The sequence below is a fragment of the Frieseomelitta varia genome, unplaced genomic scaffold (assembly GCF_011392965.1).
Source record: "Frieseomelitta varia isolate USP_RPSP 00005682 unplaced genomic scaffold, Fvar_1.2 scaffold_795, whole genome shotgun sequence".
In the NCBI taxonomy this organism is placed as follows: Eukaryota; Metazoa; Arthropoda; class Insecta; order Hymenoptera; family Apidae; genus Frieseomelitta; species Frieseomelitta varia.
In genome coordinates this window covers 155999-179743 of record NW_025110584.1, presented here as the reverse complement: position 1 = coordinate 179743, position 23745 = coordinate 155999, and the positions used below count along the sequence as shown (strand labels likewise).

At 50.4% G+C, this 23745-nt stretch overlaps 1 protein-coding gene across 1 annotated transcript in view; it reads left to right on the top strand.

Moving 5' to 3' along the window:
- Nucleotides 1-718: 718 nt before the first annotated feature.
- The window catches only part of LOC122536070 (homeobox protein homothorax-like), a 37137-nt gene continuing 14110 nt past the window's right edge, over nucleotides 719-23745 (top strand). Inside the window, exons 1-2 of the mRNA XM_043668119.1 lie at nucleotides 719-791; nucleotides 4477-4584. Coding sequence (XP_043524054.1) covers nucleotides 734-791; nucleotides 4477-4584 — 166 coding nt within the window. The 5' untranslated portion in view covers nucleotides 719-733. The remainder of the gene's footprint in view (nucleotides 792-4476; nucleotides 4585-23745) is intronic.

Genomic DNA, 23745 nt, shown 5'->3' with positions numbered 1-23745 from the left:
TAACACTGTTGCGTACGTGACAACTAAGAAAAATCCATTGGCTACGAAGAAAAGATATTCTTTACAGTCGAGAAGCTTTCTGAAAGAGGATCTGTAGAATATTGCAATGAATATATGGTCAAACAAACAGTTGGATTACAAGGACATTTTTAATTACTTAAAAACGAAGCAATCGGCAATTCAGACTGATGACTGATGTTGAACATCGACAGATACACGGTGAACTATCAGAAAATAATTTTCATCTCGGTGTATTAACCGATCTATTCTGCGGTTTATCTTCGAACGACGAAATACGGGACGAAAAAGACGGAGGATATCTATCTGGAATAAATTTCGTGTTGGTAACACGTCGCGCTGGTAGGTGGTGCGGGTTGACATTAAGGTTAGACCGAAGTTACTGGGAGAAGGAGAAAAATATAGAGGAGCACGGCACGGGAGGAGAAAGGCCGAAGCGAAAGAGAAGAATAGAGAGAAACGGGCGAGGAGAGATACAGGCGATGGCAAGAGGAGAGCAGGTGCAAACTCGGCCTGTCAGGAAGTCGCTTACAGCTCGAGGACAAAAGCTTCCCGAGGGACTCGTGTACGCCTGGAAGCAAGACTAGGGACGAAGCTCGGTCTCGGGATAGAGAAGACGCCAGCGTGGAAGAAGGTTGAAGGTGGCGCGAGCAAGGGTAGGGCCAGCCTAACTGTGAAATAACAGGGTGGGCTCCTCAACCCTCGTTTCGAGAGGATGCGAGTCTCATACGTCACTTCCTTACGGCGAAAGAGGGCGGCGTCTCGGGGTGGAAGTAGGTTATATTGATTTATTTATATCGAGAACGCAACCCCAATCCGATAGGGTTATTGGCAATGTATCTATATCCGGCTCCGTAACCTGTCCCGCGTTTTCCGTGGCTGATGAATCTTGTCGTCAAATCTGAACCGATTCCTAGGACGCTCGAGCCACCGATTTAATTCGTACACGCGAGCCACAGTGTATTGCTTTATTTTCGGCGGCGAAGCTGGCCGAAGATTAACGAACGTGTCAAGTAACCCTCAGCCAAGCGAGATTCCAAACGAATTACAAAACCGATGACAGACTGGAGTAACACGATCGCATCACGGGCGATCATGACTCATAAAAAGAGTGCAGAATTGTAATTGAGAATATCCGTGCGATTGGCCAGCGAAAAAGTTCAACGAACCGTCCGCTGAAACTGGAAGCACGACACTCGTTAACACAGATGAATCAGTGGCGGACAGTGGTGGACCCGATACCGATGAGAGATCCACGGACGCGCTGCTCGAATTACATTCCAATTTACAATCGTCGAGCGTGTGATAGTCTGTAAAAATAAACCGAGACAGGGGCGACGAGGGACGCGTTCGCGCGGAACGTATCGAGGCTCCGGGTTCTGACTTTTCATCTCCGGTTGGAAGACGACGACGACGACGACGACGACGACGACGAAGATGAACGAAACGGTCGTCGAATCGTCCACCCCTCTCCCCAATTGGGTCCTCCTCGATTCTTCTCTCTCTCTCTCTCTCTCTCTCTCTCTTTCTTTCTCTCCCTCTCCCCTCTGCCCCCTGGATCTTTCTGTCTCATTCGCTCTGGGTTTCATCTGCTACACACGATTCGACCGCGTGGCATGACTGTCGCTAACACGCGAACCCCGAAGTTAACCCGCAATTTAGCCGCAGAGCGATCATTCAAAAGAGACGTCTCACTTGACGCCACTTAACGAATCCCCCGTTTCGGCCCCGACTCGTGCTCCGTTTCCAGATGCGACGATTGCTCTCCTCAGAACACGGAATCGGCCGTGATTAAAGTTTCAGGGGCGGAATAATTCATGATACGATTCGAGCGCTTCAATGAATTCGAATCGTCGCTTTCGTGTGTCTGCCGTGGACTTTCTTCCCTCCCCGCGCCTTCCTATCTTTCCCCTCCCCTCCTACCGGGATTCAATTACCAGCTCGCAACTATCACGTCCGGAAACGTTCGATTAATAGAAGCGGATTACAACCGTGCCGATAAAGTGTCAAAAAAAATGGGTCGCGATTAATGGCGATAAATAGAAAGAGAGAGAGAGAGAAACGAACGTACAGAATGAAATTCGAATGGTATAACGTTCGTGGAACGTGACGTACATTCCTGGACGTCTTTCGAAATTCCCACGATAAATCACGGTTACAGAGTTGACGGGGTGACGCGTATGATTACACCCTGTCTGTTAGTAGCTATAAATTTCTTCCACGGCCGCTCCACCTCCGCTCCTAGGATCCTACAGGTATTCTCCGAGTCCCCGAGTTTCATCGACGACTTCGGGGATAACTGTGACGCACGGTCTGCCAGTGTTTAATGGGTCGGCAACGCTGGGCGACCGACTCCGAATAATCCTGATGTATCGTTTATTCTCTCGTTCCACCATCGAGCGCAGAAAGACGGGATTCCATCGGCGTGAAGTCGGATCCTCGCTTTCTCCGAAGGATCTCCAGTTCGTCTCCACTTTGTTCCGCCTCCACCCTGCTACTTTTACCTGCCAGCAGGATCTTTTCCTCGCACAATGCGTCGTCCTCGTCGTCTCTGTTGCTCCAAACCTTCCCCTACTCTTGCGCGTCGCGTTCGAATCTCGTCTCGAATCCATCCGATGCACCAAACGGATCAACCCGAGTGAGTCAGGCGACGTCGAATCTCTAATCTCCTCGTCATTAACGCGAATCCAACTCCACAGTCCCTCGAGCCAGGGATAATCGTTACCTTCGAATCACTGGTTCGGCCCTCTGTCATTTGGCTAGGCCACAAATTAACACGACTAACCATAACCGTAACGTCGGGTTAAACGCCGCATCTCCTCGGGCCCTGGAATTAAAAGTCCCAGTCCATTTTTTTAATCCGCCGAGAAGAGAGGAAGAAAGGCTTTCTCGTCGTCTCGTCTTGAATCGCGACTCGAGCTCGATCGTGTAATACTGTGGCGTGTCGATTCAATTGATTAAAAAGTCCACGAGACGAAACTCCATTCGTCGACACTGGGCAAAGGAGGACGACCTAATATCGGCGCGCAGCCTGGCCCGCAGCTTTCGAAGCAATTTTCTGCTTTTCAAGAATATAATTTTCGCCGGAGGATGGTCGCTATATTTCCGTAGATAAGACTGTAGCTCCGGTGGATCCGGCGGCCGCCCGGGCGAGACCCTACTCTCTCGTGTGAAATTACTTCGCTCCGCGGCTTACTCTTATCCCCCGGTGCCACCCTTTCTTACCGTGTATCCTCATTCAGCCGGGATCTCCCTGGAAATAAAGTAGATACCTTTCCTATTTTCGCATCCGGAAAATTGCAATACCTTGGCTACGAGACTCGTTTCTTGTCCGCCTTATAAATCAGTCTCGCGGCACACCCGTTTGCCACGTTAATCGCCTCGTGGCTCCATCATTTCTCCTTTCGCAGTTCCTAATTATTTTCGGCGTGTTTACGTCGTTGCTGGCTCCCCTGATTTATCACTGGTACTCTCGGTGTCACGAGATGCGGGGAATGAAAAAANAAAAAAAAAAAAAAAAAGAAAGAAAAGAAAGAAAGCCAAAAAAAGAAAAAGAAATGAAAAAACAAAAAAAGGAGAATTTTTTTCCAACACGCGAACGCGTCAACGCCCGGTATTAATCGACGACAATTTAATTGTGAAATACGGGTTATGTGGCGTTTCGGTATCGCGGCCGAATCTGTCGTATCCGGCGCGACGTTCGGTGGACTTGCTCGATACATTCCGGTAGGCGGTGAACCCGTTTGAGCGAGTACCGGCTCTTAACGCAACAAGCTCTCCTCGCGCGTTTATCTAATTATTATAATTGCGCGATTATTCTTGGCCGAACGAGCCGCGGCAGGGGTGAGATCGCATGCCGGCCGGCCGAGGCCGGGAAAAAGAAAGGAAAGAAGTAACGGGATATATATGGAGCAGCACGCGATAGAATCTCCCTGGTCGAAGTCGTGATGCGAACGATCACGAATTCTTCGCCCCCTTTGTGCATCGGAGCTTCGATGCATTCTTTCGGAGCGCGCGTACATACGCTCTTGCTACGTGTCTTTTTACGTCCCCGTGTGTGTCGGATCTTTACCACCGCAATTATTTTTGCACCAGCGAGGAGAACTGTTCCCCTCATTGTCAGTCTGGTCGATGCAACGGAGTTTCCATTTATGTTCCTATGTAATCTACGTTGCACTGGGATTTACGTGTCTCAGAGTAAAACTCTCGAGCGGCGACTCACTCGGTGATTCGACTCGTTTCTGATATCGTTCACACACGATGCAAATTCGACTCGTACTCCGATCTGTGTTCACTCACGGTCACCGGATCACGCGGCGACCGTGCGGTTCTGATCCCCACAGTTTTCGGAAAAGAACCGGTCGAGGTTATTTTTTTTTTTTTTTTTCTTTGACAGCAGGCGACAATATGAGAAGTCAATGATTAACGGTGTAATGAATGTTTTTTTCTTTGCTTCAGGTAAATGGTGTCCGCGTAGGGAATGGAGTTCGCCGCCGGACGCGCAGAGAGCGGCGAGCGACGCGCGTCGAGGCGTCCTTTACTCTTCCGTCTTCCTCGGTAGCCCCGGTAAGTCTTACGAACTTTCTGTCTCTTTCTCTCTCTCTCTTCTCACTTCTCTTCTAAAAACTTTTCACCCTTCTCTAAATTGAATATCTCGGGCGAAATATGGGCCGTCCGATTCTCTCTCTCTCTCTCTCTCTCTCTCTCTCTCTCTCTCTCTCTCTCTCTCTCTCTCTCTGGTTGACGTTCGAGCCGAATTCCCGTGAAATTTCCAGCTGCTCGTACGTTATCCTTAATTAAACGGTGCTCTGCTTGTTTAACGCTCGCGTCTGCTCGCTCTAGCGTTAATCGCCACGATTAGGCTCGTGATCTCGCGCGTGCTACATTTATCAGGTACTCGTCGCGTGTTTCCACCCTCTCGTACGAATCTACCCTCCTCTGAACGATGCGCACGAAGAGACCCGAAGAATCCTCGTCTTCGATCCTCGGGATGAATTTTCCGCGGACGGATTGAAAGAAACAAAACGGGAGCGAGAGCACTGTCTCTGAAATACGCGTGCGATCGTGCAAAGAGAGAGAGAGAAAGAGAAAGAGAGAGAGAACGCGCGCGATATATATATATAGGCTGCATATACATATATATATACAGCGGCCTCCTCGTGGGAGGAGCGCAATCGTTCGCGGCATAAACAAGTTTTAATCGTGCCTCGGGCATTCGCCGCGTTGAATAAATATTGATACCGGGTGACGCGACGGCCAATCAGAATCGGGGCTTATAAAGCAAGCCGCTTACACCTCCGCCTGTCTATCGCGTCGCGGCGCGTATGTACACGCGCGCACCGCCAGTTCTCATCTCGGCGTGCGTTACAACGTCGCTGTCTATCGGCGATATTCTCAGGCACGAGAAAATACGTAGTAAATATTCGGTTAAGCTGAAAATGAAAAGAAAACGCACGTGTATGTACTTCGTGGGAGAAAATATTCCTCGGCGTGTGTCTCGTTAGTTTCATTTTGCCACCGGTTGGGCCGCGATCGCCGCGGCGCCGATGATGTCGAGCATCGATATCTATCGATGCCCGTCCAATTCTCGCGGAAACGATCGCCGAGCTGTCCATCTTCGATTTCTCCTTTAATTAAATTACGCGGCCGCCAAGGAGGGCCGCCGATAAGGGGACGTAAATCACTTTCAGTCGATAACTAATCGAACGATTCGAAACGAGAGACGTCCAGGCTCGTCGTGGAAGACAGCGGTATCGCGCATGCGCGAACACCGCCAACACCGTCGCTTCCCTCGTTTCTCTCTCCCGTATCGTACGTTCGTTCCTCTTTATCTCTCGGGCCCTCTCGTCCTCTTCGTTCTCTTCGAAGGTACGGAGGGAATATGAGCGAATGCCAGAGGTAGAGAGAAGCTTGGCGAGTTGGCGCGACGGGGAGAACACCCGGAGAGAGGGAACGACTGTGAGAGGGTATAGGAGACGTTCGCCGGGTGTGCGAGAACGAGAAGGTATCCCGGCACCGGGTTCGAGGGAAAAGGGACGGTGGACTCTGGGTAGGGCGAAGGAGACAGGCAGAGGGCAGCCGAAGGTGAAAGAGAGAGGTTCACGCGGCGTCTCCATGGCAACGAGGCGAGGCGGGAATGCGACGGTAACCATGGCAGCCGCGGGTTCCTCTCTCGGACCGACCTGTCTGTCCCTCTTTCTGGTCCCTCGTCCTCTTCGTTCGCCTCTCTCGTATGGACCTCTCTTCCTTCCGCCCACGGACCGAGCCACGAGCGACCGAGCGACGGATCCGCAAAGAGAGAGAAGGTGGAGCAGTGGCCGCGGGATCTGCGCTCTCGAGAAAGCTTCTGGCTTCTTCCTTTTGCTCTTTTTCGCGATCTTTTCTTTCCCACCGAACGACAATCGCGGCGGCAATAGCGCGCCGTTTTATAGCGCGCTGGATAAACCGTCGTGATATCGACGCGACGATGGATAAATACGCGATGCAAGCGAACCTCGATCGAGGGTTTGATTGTAATTACCGTGCGAAGCGCGCGACTTTGAACGCAGACGGGCGACTTTGACGGACGGCTGGCAGGGAACGTCGAGCAAAAGGAGGGATAAATAATAGTACGGCTCATCGGTGATTGAGACAAAATAGCAAAAAAGGGGAACGATACACGCATCTAGATTTAATTTAGCTCAATTGCATTCTGCTTCACCTTCTTTCTCCATCGATCAAAGTATATTATATACAAAGAGTCGGAATCGTCATTACGCGTTTCCTCTTTGTCCATCTCTCGGGTCTCGTACGGTGTCCATTCGTTTAAAATGTCAGCCTGTTCCAGCGGTGGAGCGTTAATATTGTCGTTTAAAAAGCGCTACCGGGAGCTGCATTAATTAATCGAAATACGGAAACGGGGGATAAATTTTATCTCGGCCGCGCAGCTCGACTGTTAATAATGAATCGTTAATGCTAATTTTTGATTTATGCGTACATAATCTTTCCCCAACCAACCCCCCCCCCCCCCCCCCCGTTTTCATCCCCGCCGGACGTGTCTCTCTGCGGCTAGATCGCGCTGGCCCGCGCACGTTTTTGAATGCAACCGATATCGGTGACTGAATTAAACGGCTGGCCGGAAGCGCGGGATAAATTTTGTTGCAGGATGCGCCGGTTATTAATAATGACTATTTCCTAGCAGCTCGTTAATAGAACCGCAGCAACGATTGCAATTTACGCGTCCTGCCCCTCCGACCGCGTTGCGCGAAATTTTCGGATCGCCGTTTCCACCCCTCGTAATTTCCAAACGCGTTTCTCAGGATCACGAGTAGAAAACACGGTTGAAAGCCGATAGTTTCTCGGCACGAAATGGAACAGTTCTCGGTAAATTTTCTCGACGAACGCTTTGAATATCCGCTGTTGAGAGAGCTTGGAAAAGCGCGATGGCGGCGCGTACGCGCGTTGTTTAAAAGGTATCGACGGTTCTTCAACGCGGAAACGTGGCTAGCCGCTCGTTCAATCAGCCGCGAGAGAGATCCCAGACGTAGCGAGCGCAACTTGAACAGCGGCTGATTACGCACGACTGTCAAGAAGTCCCGGGATTCCCAGGCGTCGCGTCGCTAAACTTTCGATACGTCGACCGTTCCGCGGACGAGAACCGAGTTTCTACGTCGACGACAGCATTAGCCCGCGTCTACGTTATATCCCCCGACTATATATTTTCGTCGGCTCATCCATTACGAGCCGCTACTCCGTTCGTTCTGCTCGGTTCTCTTGCCTAATGCGTCCGATGGTCGCTGTTATTTTCAGTTTCGTAAAATTACACACACACGCCGTCGAAACGTTGCCACTGGTTCGATCCAGCCGACGAAGACGTTCGCGACGACGTTGTTAATTTTCATTGATGCCGTCAACGTTGGCGTTGTTTTGCAACCTCGTTCTAATTTATTCTCTCCTTCGTCGCCGCCTCACTCTCGTGAATTTTTCGTTCGGGTCTCTGACGTCAATGTTTATTCTGACGAGCGTAGAGACTGTTTGACGGATTGAACGGCGATCTCGAATCGTCGAATCGGAGAAAATAGATCGGTCTACGTCTTGAACGAAGAACGCGAGATTTTCGCTGAATTCTCCCCCATCGTCCGCTATCGTCTCATCGTTTATTTTTTTGTTTTTTTTTTTTTTGTTTCTTCACTCGTTCGTCCGTCAAACGGGAATAGTTTATCGCGCCGCGCGTTGGTTATTCGAAGTGGGTCGCGCCACGCTTAAATTTCCCTTCGTTCCGAAATAAATACGACCGAGAGAAAGAAACGGCCCACAAGTTCCGCCCCGCGCTCGTGGCGGAATTTCAACGTCGACGAGCAAACCGGAGCACGAGGCGGATAAATTACGACGCGGTCGCGTCCGACAAATTCGTCGAGATTCCGTCGAAAAGCTACTTGACCGCTCACTCGCGGGAGATCTCGTTACTGTTCTAGCCGGCACGTGTGGAAGGGGGAGGATCAGGGTAGGAGAGGCGGTTGGTCGAGTGGTATAAGAGACTCGAGGGAGGGACGTCCAGGAAAGAAGGGTGAGCCGGGACGGAATTCTCTCTGTTTGGTTTTTCGTGGATCGCATATCAACCCCCCCTCGACACCCCGTTCTCCCTGTTCAACCGGACCGGTGCTCTAGGCTCTAACCCTCTCTCTCCTCCTTCGCCACCCTCGGCCCACGCTGCAGCAATGGCACACGGCATGGCTCCCTTTTCCCGGCGAGTGTAACGTAATGTAAGGGTTGCGCCCGCGTCGACGATGTTTTGGGGTGAGAGAGTTTAAAACCCCTCGGGGCTTGAGGTCCAGGGCCGGTTAGATTTATCGGATGTTTTGGTTGGCGGCCATTGTTAGCCGCCCTCTCTCCACTCTCTTTTCCTCTTTCAATGTTCTCTACCAGGCCAGTGGCGTACTCGATCCCGATATCAAGGCGTCTTTTTCTTTCCATTCTTTTCCCAAGGCATTCTTTTCGAAAGGCGCCCGTCGAAAGCGGTCGTACATCGAAGTTCCTCGAGCTAATAACGTGCCAAGAACGTGCCTCTGTTTCGCGTTTTCCCCGCGGACGTGATACACTCTCTCCTTCTTCTTTCTTTTTCACGCCGTTCGACGTACATTTCGCAACATCTGGAATTTATCTTAAAATGTAAATTCTTTTTGGTCCGAGTATCAATTGTGAAATTGTGCTCGTCGATGGATATCGAAGCTACGCTACTGCACCGTGTTTCACGCGCAAAACACTCGTTCCACTTTCCAGCAGGATCTCTCTCGGTAACGCGGATCTCTCCGGCAACCCCTATTCCGCAGTCTGGTGGTTTGAACGATGTTCGAGCTCACGGTCCGCGACCCTTCGGTCCAACCCCTCGTAACCGCACTCCTCTTTACCCATTCTAACCGGTACATCGCGATTCGCCCCGAGAAAATCGTGGAACGCTGTCTCGCTCGGTGATCGATGCGGTCTTATAATTAGCTCGCCTTAAAAGCCGAGCTCCCACCGTTCTAATTGCAGACACTGGCTGCCTTTGTATCACCGTTGCCGCACTTGAAAACTGTTTGCCAGTTGAAAGCCTCTCTCTCGAATTTCTCCGATTCTCCGTGTTGCATCAATACTCCATCGAAACATCGTTTCGTCGTCGCGAATTCATCATCCTGACAAAAGTTCTCGCGGAAGGAGAGTTAGCGAGCAGTGAATTCTTACAACAGCCAGGCTCAGTTCGTGGAAAGAGTGGATAGAGGACAGAGGAGGGTGAGAGAAGGCAGGGTTTCTCCGGTGCGGCCGCACAGGGCCACCTCGTGTTCTTCGATTAGCAGGAGACCGACCCGACCATGACCTCTCTCCTCTCCTCTCCTCTCCTCTCCTCTCATCTCCTCTCCGCGACCGCTGCGTACCATGCCATAGGTGGAGAAGATTCTCCGGCTCTTTCATTCTCTCTCTGTTCCCTTTCCGTTTCTCTCGTGCTCCATCTCGCCGCACTGATTGGACGATCCATCACCGGTTCTCCTCTCTCTCGCGCCTTCGTCCTCGCGTCCCTCCTCTTCTCGTTTTCCCCCTTGTCTCTCTCTTTCTCTCTCTCTCGTCCTGCTGCTCTCCAGTTTCCTCTGGAACCATTCTTACGGAGGAACCGGACACACGTTCACGTGCGTATGTACGCTCGTACATATGTTCCTACATAGGTGAATACATAAGTTCGCGAGAGGTATTCACGGAGCACGGTGCCTCGGTAGGTATATGGGAATCGCTCGGTCCAACTCGGTGTTTCAGTTGTATTTCAGTTGTATTTTTTTCGCATTTTCTTTTTTTCGTTTTCTTTTTTTTTCTTTTTTTTTTTGGTTGTTACGAAACTTCTCATAAAAAATTGGATTTTTTTCCCCACGAATCTTCGAGGGTTTCTGGTTTCCCATAATTTATTCGCCGTTGTTTCGCGCGAAAGTTAAACTACCGGCTGTTGTCCAGTCATTTCGAAAAGCGGTGCGTCGCTAAGCGTGCACTCACGCGCGCACATAACCGCGCGTACAACGCAGTCACTCGGCAACAGTGAAGCGCAGGCGACTCGCATACCGTCGACCATCGCCTAGAGGGGCGGCCATTCTTGCGAGAGAGGGTGGGAGGGTAATTGGTTCCCATGGAGGCAGCAAAACACCTCGCTCGAAAACGTCCCGAGTCGAAACTGCACGGCGAAACACGGGCGGCCGTGACACGGACCTCGAGGAAGGTGAAACGCACACGAAGCGGGAATGGGGGCTTATCACACGAACGGATGAAAATTTACGTATACCGCGCCGGTATGGAATCATTCCGTGTTACGAATTGTATTCCAACGAAACGAGCGGAGTCGTTTCTATCTTCCCGATTGAAATATCGTCGTTCCGTTGCGATACACCCTGGCGTATATACGCCGGAGGAGTTACGGTGGCCGAGGAGTATCAGAAAGAAAAGGCGAAACGGTAGAAGGATTAAAGACACGAGGTGAACGGAGATAGACGATAGACGGTGGTGTGTAGCCGGTGGAAATAGCGGATCGGTGGACGTTGGAACAATCGAGGCGTCACGTGACGATACGGCGAGTTAAAAGGGGAAAAGAACAGGAAGGGAAAGGAAGTAAGGAGACGAAGAAGGAAGGCGACAGCCCGATAAACGTGATACACGTCGCGGGATATACACAGGCGTGCCGCTATCCACGGTCCGTATTCATTAGTTCCTTACTCAAAGGCACGGAAATAGTTCCGGAGTTGCGGGAGGCACAAAGCACAAAGCTCTGTCGCAGAACAATGAGAGATAGCGGGGAGTGAGAGAGGAGCGAAAGGTGGAGTCATACATAACAGTGATAGTCGCGAGAGCAAGAGAAAAGGAGTAAGAGAGGGGGAGAGAGAGAGAGAGAGAGAGAGAACTGCAGATTTCATGAAGTCGAAGATAGGCACAATGGTTTAGCTGGTGAGAGTGCACCATTTCTCTCTCTCTCTCTCTCGTTTTGTCCATCTCCTTTTCTGTCTTTCCTTTTGGTATCTACCTTGTTTCTTCCGCTCCTCTCTCTGCAATATTCATATGTGTTGAATATATTAATGCGCCGAGAGATACGTAAAGCGTGTGTGACTGGGAATCGCGCGACTCCGCTCTCGCTTCGGTGGCTGGGCCGGAGTGCAATATTAGTGAAATGTGTCTCGAAGCGTGCCCATGTGCGACTCCGATATTAAACAGCAGCCGTCGTTGCATCTGCGTTTCCCGTCTACTCCATACGTGTTTCCACCTATCTTGCAGCAGAAACCTCCCGTGTGTAGCCTCTCCGAATTTCGCTCACTTCCACCTCCGCCTCGTGCCGTTATCGACTGACTCACGGCGTCCTTATTCTCGAGCCAGTGTCGAGCTACGCTACGCTATTGCCTCGCGCGATATTTTCTGAAATATGAAAATCCAAGCGACCATAGTTCCTCGCCGAAACGTATTTTTTTGTTTGCACCGGCTGGGAATAACGATTATGTAGGTTCGTTCGCCACTTGACAAGTCTCTGTTTCTCCTGTAGCAGATCGTGTTTCTCGTCGGAAAGTTACTCGCGTATTCTTCACAATGTAATCCCAGTCGCGTGTACTTCGTCAATTGTCGTCGGCGGTCGTGCGTTTCAGAAATTCTCCTGTGAAGAAGTGCTTTCGTCCCGTCCACCTCGAGAGATACGCTCGAGTATCGTACACGCGTCAAAGGACAAAGGAAACACGGTGGAATAATTAAAACACGGAATTTACGAAGGGGCTGCCGAGTCTGCCGGCTGCATCATCGGGGGACGCAGAAGCGAGAGGACAGAAAGCAGAACGGGGGAGAGAAGGAAACGCGGCAGGAAAATATACACGGAGAAGCGAAGAGACAAATAAAAGAAAAAAAAGAAGAGAGAGAGAGAGAGAGAGAGAGAGAGAGAGAGAGAGAAGGAAAAAAAAATTGTGGAAGAGACGAATATAGCTTGAAAGTGTGCTAGCGGAGGGTGAGTCGAAGCTATATGGAATAGAGAAAAGTGGAGAGGGGAAGGGTGGTTGGTTTCTCGATGTAGCACGGTACAGCACGGTACAATCGGTGGTACCGGCACATGGGCACACGCCAACTTGCCCTCCCTCTCTGTTCATCCTTCTCTCTACCATCCTCCCTCTATTACCCCTTCGTCTTCTCTCCGCTTTGCTCTCTTTCTCTTTCTCTGCGCCTCCACCTCCACATCCACATCCACCTCGAACGTGCCCCTGCACGGAGTTCTCCCAACCTACGGCCCAGCCCCGGCAGCAGCAGCGGCAGCAGCAGCAGCAGCAGCAGCAGCAGCAGCAGCAGCACCCAACCCAGACCCTGGGGCTGTCAAACGCAGGCCGAATCTTCTTCTGGTCGTGACAGCCTGGAAATGAAGAGAGTGCCCCCGCGTGGCGTATCCTACCCGCTTTCCTATGTACGTTAACGTGCGTCCTAGGAATGTACGTTCTGTTCTCACACGCGTGTCCACGTTATCCCTTTAACGTATACGTGGACCTATGGGGGGGCCTGTGTGACGAGCACACGAGTTCAACGGAGGTCGCCGCTCCTGTCTCCGTCTCTTTTTCATTTTGTCCGTTCTTTCATTACCCCCACCCGTGTCCCCCTTTTAATTTTGTCTGCGTCTGGATAGATTCATTTTTCTCTTTTCCTTTTTCCTTTTTTTTTTCTCGCTAATTCGTCCGTAATTGTTCTCTCTGTCGATTGGAGTTGGCAAAACTGCTCGACAAAGGTGGATCGGCTTTTTCTCCATTTTTTTCCCTCGTACTTGTTTTCTTTTTCTCTTTTTTTCTTTTCTCTCCTTCCTGTCTTGTTCGAAGGGCCAAAAGGGAGGGAATTATAATCTCTCTGGGCCGGCGTACTCGAACCCGGTTTTATGCCTCTGTCCGTCCGGTGACACGACCGAGACGTTCGCACGATCCATACGCGCCGCAACACGGGCTCGTTTATTACAGATTGCAACTTGCACTTTTTAAGAGATTCGAGCCCGGCCCGGGGGAACCTGGGACGCTTTCGTAGGATACGTTAAAGGATGACTAAAGAGGCTGAAGAGAGCGGTTCCTACCCACCGATTACGAAGCGCTTTTCGACCGCGATCATTAGCGCAATTATTATTGTGTCGGAGCACAATACACGCACCGGCGTCGTCGACTACAATAGACGCCGAAGGCGAAGAGGCGAAGAGGATGGAGAGGCCGCGTTGAAACGAGCTGGAAACAACCAACTCGGTCAATTCTTGAGACTCGAGGCGCGAAAATCTTTCGAGAGAGGAGCACTCGCGGCGCTGTCAGTCGATAGCCGGATAATTAACGGGTTGGCCTACTTTAAAAAAAAAAAACACAAACCTATATATAAAAGTCACTGATAAAATTTATCCTATGCTATAACATATCCCACGAACGCGAACAATAGTATGGTTACGTTAACGTCCGCAGTAACGCGTTTACGATACACCACGCTGTGTAGATTCTTAGCGTATCCTTCAAACGTTAGGCAACAGACAGGAACAACGTTTTCAAGAAGTAAGTGCCTGCAAGGTACCTTCTTACGTGTGTACAACTCGACCCTTGGGTACCGACCGCATCGAACAGTCATTCGAGTCCTTCTTCGACGTTAGGCTAAAATATGTTCCGTTGCTCGTTGCTGAAGGGAATGGTGGAAAAGGAGGTATATCTATTAGAACGTAGCCGAGCGGCACTCGATGCGTTTACATCGGCGTACAAGAGGCCTGGCATATACCTCAGCCGATATTACCAGTACGTTCACCGTATTATTACCGCGTTCACATTCCATCGTACACAGAATCCGTCGCGTTCGATCCACGAGTACAATGATCCTCGTTGTTCTCGCTTTTTTCTCCTTTCTTTTTCGCATCGAGCCCTCGCGTCAAGGCTCGGCCATACTTTCCTTTCTTCGTCGCGCAACACGTCGTAGAAACTCACGGGGGGGACACACCACGGTCCGTATTCCCTTTTTCTTTCGAGTGCGCGGCGACACTCCTTGAAAAAATATTATCGATGGTCATCGTTCCTTTCGCGAAATAACGGCGCACGCCGGCCTGTTCACTCTCCATCTGTTTCGTTATTGTTTTACCTCTCGATCCGATGTATTCGTCGCGGAAGAGCGTGTACAGAGAAGCCACAGTGCCTCGCCCACGTCGATAAATCGAATTTCTTATTAGAAGCAACGCGCGCTCAATGGTGGGGGATGGTCGATCGTAATTTGCAATTCGATACAGGTGAGCCGAGCCTTTCGTTTTCCAAGCGAAAGATTTCGTTTTCTTTCTCCTCCGTTTCTTCTTTTTCTTTCCTTCCTTTCTTTTATCGTTACACACGCGATCCCTTGTGTTCCCATTTTCTTTTTCCCCCTTTACGGCAAATTTCTTTTTTTTTTTTTCTTTTTCCCCCTCTGTAATTGAGACAACCAACTCTCCATCTTCCCTCTTCATCCCTTGGCGAGTTGAACGAGAAACACGCCGGACGGAGAAAGAGGCGAGAAGCACAAATTATTATGCCACGCCGCAGATGGGTCTCTTCCTTCTCTCCGTATCTGCTCGTCGACGTGTTTCTCACCCCGCCCTATTAGTTGCCCGTGTCCCGAGAATCCATACGGACGGCCGTTGCCCGTTTTTTCTTCCGATCCCTGTGGCTCGTTTCGCCTTGGCTTGCGACACGCTGGTCGCGCGACGACCGAAGGTTCAACCGGGGTCTAACACCGGGTGAAATACTGCGACTCGATTTCAACACCTCGCCGTCGTTAATTAGCCGAGCCACTCGACTTTTATTCCGGCAGCATCCTCGCCGTTTAATTACAACCGGCGTCCTCTCTGCGAACGCTGGACCAAGCAGGGATAGGAAAGAAGGTGGCCTGGGAGGGGGGCAAGGGGTGGAAAGAAGGTTGGAGCGCGTGTGCTACACGCTCTGCCGCTACCTGCCGGACGTGACACACCGAGTTGTCCCGCGACCAACACGAGCTCCCGCCACGTATCGGCTAGTATCGCCCGCTATCAGTTGCCACGTATACGCGGCAACTCGCTCTCTCTGCCAGACCAGTTTTGTTCCACGTCGGGCTCGCTCGATCTGCCCCGAGATTCGGTAATGAGCTTGTGTGCCTCGAGCGAGTCCGACTTTCTTCAGAGCTCTCTCCTTTGCCGTTTCGTGTCGTCCATTGGAATTTCGCCGCGTAAACATTCTTCTTCCTAATTTGAGACTTAATACGAGAGCCGGCTCGATAAATTCAGACAACCGCGCGAGGCGTGAGACGGTACACGGTCGTGTTGTTCCGAACGTGTGGCAAACGATCGCTCGTAGGCTCCAACGGCGACCAGTCCCTGTGAAGGCTATATATACAGAGAGAGAATGTGTGTGTGCGCGTGTGTATGCGTAATCGTTCCTCTGTTTGTTTGTTGTTCTGGTTTAATTCTTTCGTAAAGGCGCACGGCGATATAGGGGTCCGCGGTATAGGTCAATGGGAAACTAATTGTCGACGTTTGAAGGGTGCGCGTACACTACCGGGAGGGGGCTTTCTACCGCTGCTCGGGGAGTCGATTCGAGGGTTGGTTGAGAAGTCCAAGCACTCGACGAGAGCACGGACGTGGAGAAGCTGGCGCTGGACGATGAGACCAGACGGAATAGAAGGGAGAATGAGAACGCTCGAGTGGAGTGCTCCGACAAACGGATTGCCACGACGAGAGAAACAATGCGATTCCGCTTTCTCCTCCTCCTCCTCCTCTTCCTCTCTTCTATAGCACCCCCTGACAGAGAGAGAGTGAAAGAGAGCGCTGCGTAACCCGTCTCTCAATTCTCTCAGTTCGCGTAACACGTTTCTACGTGGCACTTTGGCACATCCGTGTATCGGAGTAAAATCCCACCGATTTTATATCGGCCGTGGCTAGACGCTGGCCCCCGCCGATAAAGATGCCAATATCGATGAAATAGTAGAGCGTTCTATGCATTAAGGGAATCCAGAAAATCGGGGGCGTGGTATAATGGAAGACAGCTACCATCTGGGGCACCGCGCGCCGCATATTTATACCCGCGAACGTTGTTGCGTCGTAGGCGGCGTAAAAAAGAATCCTCCAAATTGCACTCGGCCCTCGCTCGAGGCCACCACTTACCGTCGTTCCTTAAGTCTCTGCCCGCGCAACATGTAAAGTACCGATATTATGTATTTATTATAATGCGATCCCAAGCTCTTCGGCCCGGCCGATCGAGAGAACGGCCGCTTCGTTCCGTTCCATCGTGGCCCTCGGCTGTGGTCGCCTGGGCGACGGGGCGAGAGGCACGACCGGCCAGGGATAATCAATTTATCACTGCAGGTGCCTCCGCGCATTTACATACACGAGGACGACGGAGGAGTCGTCGTTACCTTGCTTGCCGTCGCTCTTTTCGCATTCTCCGGCACGCGGTTATCCGCGCCGGTACAAATTGCCGCGCTGAAACTCGATGCAAATTCACCTTCGATCGCTTTACACGGTCGATCATCTCGCGACACTTGCTCGTCGCGATACTTGGGAAAAGTACCGAGTACACGCGGTTCGACTCCGCCTGAATATTCATCCTCGCCGCGTGTTCTTGAAACTTCAGACGCGTCAGTTTAACTCGCAACGATTTTCATCGGACGTCTGTCCGATCGTTCCTTTAAAGAAACGCGACCTCGAGCGACGCCGCGAAAATAGCAAGGTAGTGACCTTGCCCGCTCGGAATCCCAACGTTTATAAATTCGTCGCTTTCATTAATCACCGGAGAGACAGGGGTCGTGGCACCGAAATAGCCTTTATGTAACGCTTCTCGGGGCCACGAAACATGTCAAAGATCAACGCCCTGGATGGAAGATCCGATCGAACAGTATGCCCCCGATATCTCGATGTAATTAACAGGACGACGAGGTTCGTCGATGTCTTGTAACTCGCGAGCTAAGCGTGCGAGTCGCGTCTATCGAAGGTTGTCTGGATCTACTTAATCTCTACCGTGCCGGCGTACGAACGGCGCTAATGGAAACGCGATCCAAATATCCCCTCGTTTATTCGCGAAGTTGTACGATTGTCCGTACGTTTGCTCTACACCACAATCGTCCATTCTCTTCTCGGCCAATTTTACCGGTCCTTTGGCTTCCATAGAAACAAGATTTGAATAATTCAAAGGATTCGTTGTAAAAGATCGAGCGACGGTGAATTTATAGACAGATACACGCACGCGGAGGTTTCGCGCGAGGTCGGCCAATTTCCTTATCCTAGCGAGAACCTCGGCGAGAAACAGCGTTTTACAGTTAGCGTTAGATCGTTGGGATAAAATCGACGGGGATCGCGGAACATCGATTATCCCGCTGGGACATCCAATCCGTCGTAAACGATCATCTCTCCTCCGTGTTCTTTCTCCCCTTCACTCGCGGCGTTTTTCTGCCGCGATTTCAGCGACATCGAGCCGGCGAAACCTGGCGGTAAAATAATCGTAAAGTAACGGAAGGTCTCGCCCACGCAACGGGTCTCTTTCTCCGAGCGACGTTACACACACCGTACACCTACTTCTTCTATCTGCATATCGGCCAGCGCGAGCTCTCTTCTCTCCTTCTTTCGCGCCGGGTCCCGCTCGTTTCGGGCCTCTCGCGAGATAGCGACGTGCCGTGCGAGCCACGTACTCGCCGTCGCCATAAGGGATTAGGTTTACGAGCCAAGCCGCGTGTCGATATCGCGGTTGCGACGTCGTCGTAAGCCAGCACGCCTGCCTGACCTCGACGACTTTTACATCCGCAGACGCGTGTAGGTACCTGGTTCCGCATCTTCGACCAGCGTATTCACTCGTTGCTCTACGATGGCGCGAGATCTGTTCTCGTTTCACGGTCAATTGCTCGGCGTGTTAGCAATCCGCCGTGTTGGTATTTTTTTTACGGGCCTAGTTTGGTATGTGAACGATATATATCGTTCCGAATGTTCGAATATTTTGAACTGACGAGAAACAAGCTCTCGCTTCGCTTTGGTCGGTGACGTTTATTAAACGGATTGTGGCTGCCCGAACGATTACGACGCGTTTGGAGAATTATTCGTCAGCGATGAACGCGCGTTTCAGCGTGGTGTAACGGGGACCTGGAGAGGCGAGGAGACTTTACACTCTCCCGGAGAGCCACTTTGAAGGTCCATGATGGATTCGAACGGAGCGTTAGTAGAAACTATAGTAGAAAAGAAAGGGACACGAAATTTGGTAGGGACTCGGTGTCGTCGTGGCCGTTTACATCGTGCTCTGTTTTTGTCGCAGCTGTCGCTGTTTTGTCTGCGATGAGCAGAGGCCTCCACTCCGTGAGGCTCTACTCCGCGGCAACGAAGCCGAACGGCGCGTTTTTGCCGCTATTTTCGTGCCGTTAAAAATGCATCCATCGGGACACGTCAACGCGCCCATTCGCCACCGCGTCGTCGACCTTTCTCGCATCGCGCGAAGACTGATGCTCTTGTTGTCGACGCCGAGTATCAGTCGTCGGCGTTTTCGAGAAGCGCCAAGTCCAAGCAGAAGAAACACACGTTGTTCTCGCGACTCTCTCTCTCTCTCTCTCTCTCTCTCTCTCTCTCTCTCTCTCTCTCTCTTGACGACGTTGTTCGTTAAAATTTCGACAGGCTCGCATGCCGAATATCGCCACCCGTTTCTCAAGCCGCGCGGGAATAATAGAAATTAATCGTCGACCGAGTCCGACCGACTGGAAACGAACACGTTGTTGCACTTATCCTTGCGTTCTCTCCGGGATCGGCGTGGTCCCTTGATCCTGCGCGGGTTCTACACGGCGTTCGTAAAAAACGAGGCGGCCGCGGACCTCGGAGCAGCGAGGTTCGATCAGAATTGAGAGAGGAGCGAAAGGAGGACGGCAGGGTCGTGAAAGTGCGCGCGAAGGAGACGAAACGAAGATACGTTGCCTGGGGGTTAGACGTACATAAGATGGAGTCTGGTTTGATGGAATGCTGCCTCCATCCCAAGCACACCGGGGCCCTCCCCTAACTTCTGTCCTCTCCCCTTCCGCCGTCTCGGATGTTCAGCACCTCTCTCCCACCTTCGCCGTGCCGGAACATGTGTGCGAGCCTGTGTTCAGGTTCAGGCGACTCACGCGCGTTTACGAAGCCGGCGCGGCGCGTACCGGCCGGCCGCGTACATGGAAAGTCGAAGAAAGAGAGACAGACACGGACTCTCGAATAGCCGGCGAACGAACGATCTGTATCCACCTAAGGCAGCCAATGAGACGGACCGCCATATTAGGCGCTTGTGTATATCGACCTCCTCTATGCGCCGCGGTACGTTCCGCGTATGCTTAAAATGGAGATAATAATCGCGCCGCGCTGATTAGACGGCTGTCGCGGATTCCAGGTAGCTCTCGAATGTTCAGCGCCATTCACTACCTCCCCTTATGCGTCGCTCTATGTTCTCTCGCGTGGTCTGCCGCCGACCGCGGCTACGCTACAGTTTTGTGTGTGTGTGTGTGTGTGTGTGTGTGTGTGTGTGTGTGTGTGTGTGTGTGTCGGTGCTTGCCCGCGCACGCCGCTCGTATTAGGGCACGAGGTACGGCGGCGGAGGCCCCCGAGATCGTCGAGAGCCGCGTACACGCCGCCGCTGATGGACGTCGTTCCCTGAAACTCCTTGAAAACCACAGCGCTCGGCCGCTCGTTGTTTCTTATTAACCTTTTGGTACTTTGCGCGGCACGGCGCGCCGCTGTGGTGCACTGTTATTTGCCGAATGGGCTCTCGCTGCTTCGCTTATGGTATTCGATTTTATAATACGTCGCGCAGACGGATGGGGGGAGGGATATATTTGGAACGTGAGAAAGCGCGTGGGAAGTTTTAACCCCGCGATTCCAACCAAGAACTTATATATCGTACCGAGATTATACGCTGGTGTACGCTCTGTTGGTCCTTTGCACGCGAACCCCGTGGAATTACAGTGACTGGAGAGTGTTTGGATTACGTTCACCAATGGAAATTATTGAAGTAAGAACGATCACGTTTCGCGGGCGGAGGACGTAAAATTCTGCATTATCGTGTGTTATCTTCAATTCAACGTTTGGCTGTATTCAATATTCAACTTTGTACATCGCAAAAATGATGTTGCGCAACCGTTTACAATCTTGTACGTCATCTCACGACGCGAGTGAGTTTTTATTTCTCGAGAGTTCTCGAACGTGAGTTGATTTTCGGTTTGACTTTTGAGAACGTTCAATTATCTTCTCGTCCCCGGCAAAAGGCTCTGAGATACAGAGTGGACGTTTCTCGATCCTTCGTCGAAAAATTCCTCTTCTGTGTTGCTTGCGAACTTTAAGGATCGCGTGTGCCTCGTGCAAAAATTTTAATGGCCTAAAACGCGTCGCGGTGCGCAGCAGCCTGGCTACGATCTCTTGCGGGCAAGGTACATCCCGTGCGAGGCATTGTTCGATAGGGACGCCAGAGGTCCAACGAGATAGCAGAGATCCGGGAGAGATAAGCGCTCTCCGGATGATGTATCGCCGGCGATGCTTCGCTGCGCCAGTTGATCGTAAGTGCCGGCCTGAACTCGGTGGTACCGTGCTGTTTTCCGACCAAGGACCCTCGAGATTCGAGCAGGCATTCGATACCGGTACGAACTGTTCCATAAAGCATCCCTTTCGCCATCGCGTTTTTATGATTCGCGAGGTCATTTATATTTTCAGCGTGTATCGAAAGATTCTCGCCCCTTTATCCCCGTTTTCTCTCATCATCCAACATTTTTCTGATATGTATTTTTTTTTGTCTTTCTAATAATATTCTTCGAAAAGACAAGTTCCATTTAAAACATACAGCAAATTTCAGCTACGATACACACAACAGGTAAATTTAGTTCAAAAGTTTCTCGCCCCCTTATTCCCGTTTTCTCTCATCATCCAACATTTTTCTGATATATATATATATATATATATATATTTCTTTCTAATAATATTCCTCGAAAAGGCAAGTTCCATTTAAAACATACAGCAAATTTCAGCTACGATACACACAACAGGTAAATTTATTTCGAAAGTTTCTTCGGTCGTGCACACTCGAAGAAATTTATTCGTTATTTCGCCCGACGGAACCGAGCCGCCCTTTCCCGCTTTCGACGAACTTTCCATTATACGTACGATCCCTGACGGGACGGTACACGGTCACGCCCCCTTAGCGCGCCCTTGCCCCAGAGGGATGTAAGTCACCGGAGCACTTAAGCGAGTTGAGTTGAGACGAGGCTCGCCACACTAAATAACGCGACGCGTCCAAAAGGCGAGCGGCCAACAAACTAGCTTTTTGTACACCGTCCATCGACTTCCCTTCGCGTCATCCTTCCTGATCCTCCAAACTTCCCTCTCTTTCTCTCTTTCTCTTTCTCTCTGTCCTTGTACTTGAGAAATTCCAGTGGCCGCGCAGTTTACCGAATCGATACAATGGAAGACTTTCTCCGCGGCCGGGAAATCGAAGGTTCGCCTGTCGGTCTGTCGAGAAACGGGAGCAGAAGGGAAAAAGCCCGTTCGCGGAAAAGCCCGACGTTTCCCCCGGTTAGCGTGGAATTCGCGGAAATGGAAACGGCGCGCGTAAATCACATTTACAGGCGTTGGCAAAGTTATCGACGGCTTTATGGGAAATTAAAGCCCTGCCGGGGCGGACCGCAAAGTCGCGTCATCTCATCGCGGAGCGCGGAGCGCGGCGGGGGAGAGGATTCTCTCTCTCTGTTTCTCTCTCGTGAACTGCCAGGCTGGTTTCGATCGTGATTGCCGAGCAGCGAATTTGTCGCCGCGTGTTTTATTGTACGATGGAAATTGGACGGAGAGCCACCGGCCGCGGGATCGCGCGAGAGCGAGGAACACGCGAAACCGTACCGGCACCGTAATAAAACGGACGCGCGTGCTAAACGTGTCACTCAACGTGTCACAGATAGATGCGGAGCCGCGGCAATGATCCCAACTTCGAGCCGCTACCCGTAATATCCAGCCCACGGCTGGAAGTTTTGTTTCTGGCGATAGAGGAAATTGCATCGCGGATGGTTACATCGCCGTCGGACGTTCTGCGAATCGATCAGAAATCTATATATTTTCACCGATAATCGAATTATTTTCTTCGACTTTCGACTCGCGATCAACTGGAGACGAGAAACGATTCCGCAACGCTCTGAAATACGCTGTGAAATAAATATGTTGTGGATATTGTTAGCGCAAGAATGTTAAACACGAATGAATTCTTTTCAATCATTAACGAAAGTATGTTTACTAGATCAACAAAATCCGAAACATCCTCGTACGGTCGCGAGCCTGTTTTTCAATATTATCAAAAACATCTTCAACGTTTTGGAATAGTATAAGTATATTACAGTAATTACTAAAAAATGGTAGCTATCAAAATACATCATGTACGAATGCGATACAACTCATGGCAATTGCACTCGTATTATATTTCAAATAATCATGATCAAATGTTAATCCATCACCAAGAGAATCAAACGATGCGATTTATCGATTGAACTCGGGACTGCAAAATAAAATTTAGTTGCTTTGTACTTGACTGTGTTCAACGTCTTTGAATTTCTTGAACATTTATTGATGCTTCTGCTTCTCAAACTCTCTTCAGCAATGTACGCGTTTGAACAGACAAGTTCACTTTCAACATTTTTAATATTTTTTAATATTTCAACATTTACAACACTTTTTAAATATTAAATAATGTTTAAATAATTAGAATACACTTTTAATACTTTTCAAGTTCTCAAATATGTTTAAACAATTAGACTGTTTAGAAATATTCATGCAGAACAGGCTCGCTAGCGGCCAAGCGTGTTACAATCTCTCAGAATCTCAGTTTGCAATTAATCATCAAGGTAGAATTTCAAAAGAGATTCGTTTTCAAATAAGCCGCGAAATAAAATCTCTGTCGTTGAGTAAAGTCTTCTCGTCAATAAAGTGAAATGTATCGTATCGCGATTAGACAAGACTAATATACAGCTTATTGGTATTAAGCTGAATTATCAACTCTGAGCACCTAACAAATCAAACTCGACCGTATAAATGGTACAGCCACCAGACAGATATTTTTGCCTGAAACTTCGTTTCCCTGTCTAAATATTACAAGGTAATATTCGCTTCGAACCTGATGTCTTCTCCCACTGACAGGGAAAACTGTCACTTTAACGGTCACGTTAACGTTAACGACACATGGCGAATTCGTCATCACCGTTCTCAAACAACGATCTTCTACAGGCCTTCTTTTTCCGTGTCCCCTCTCC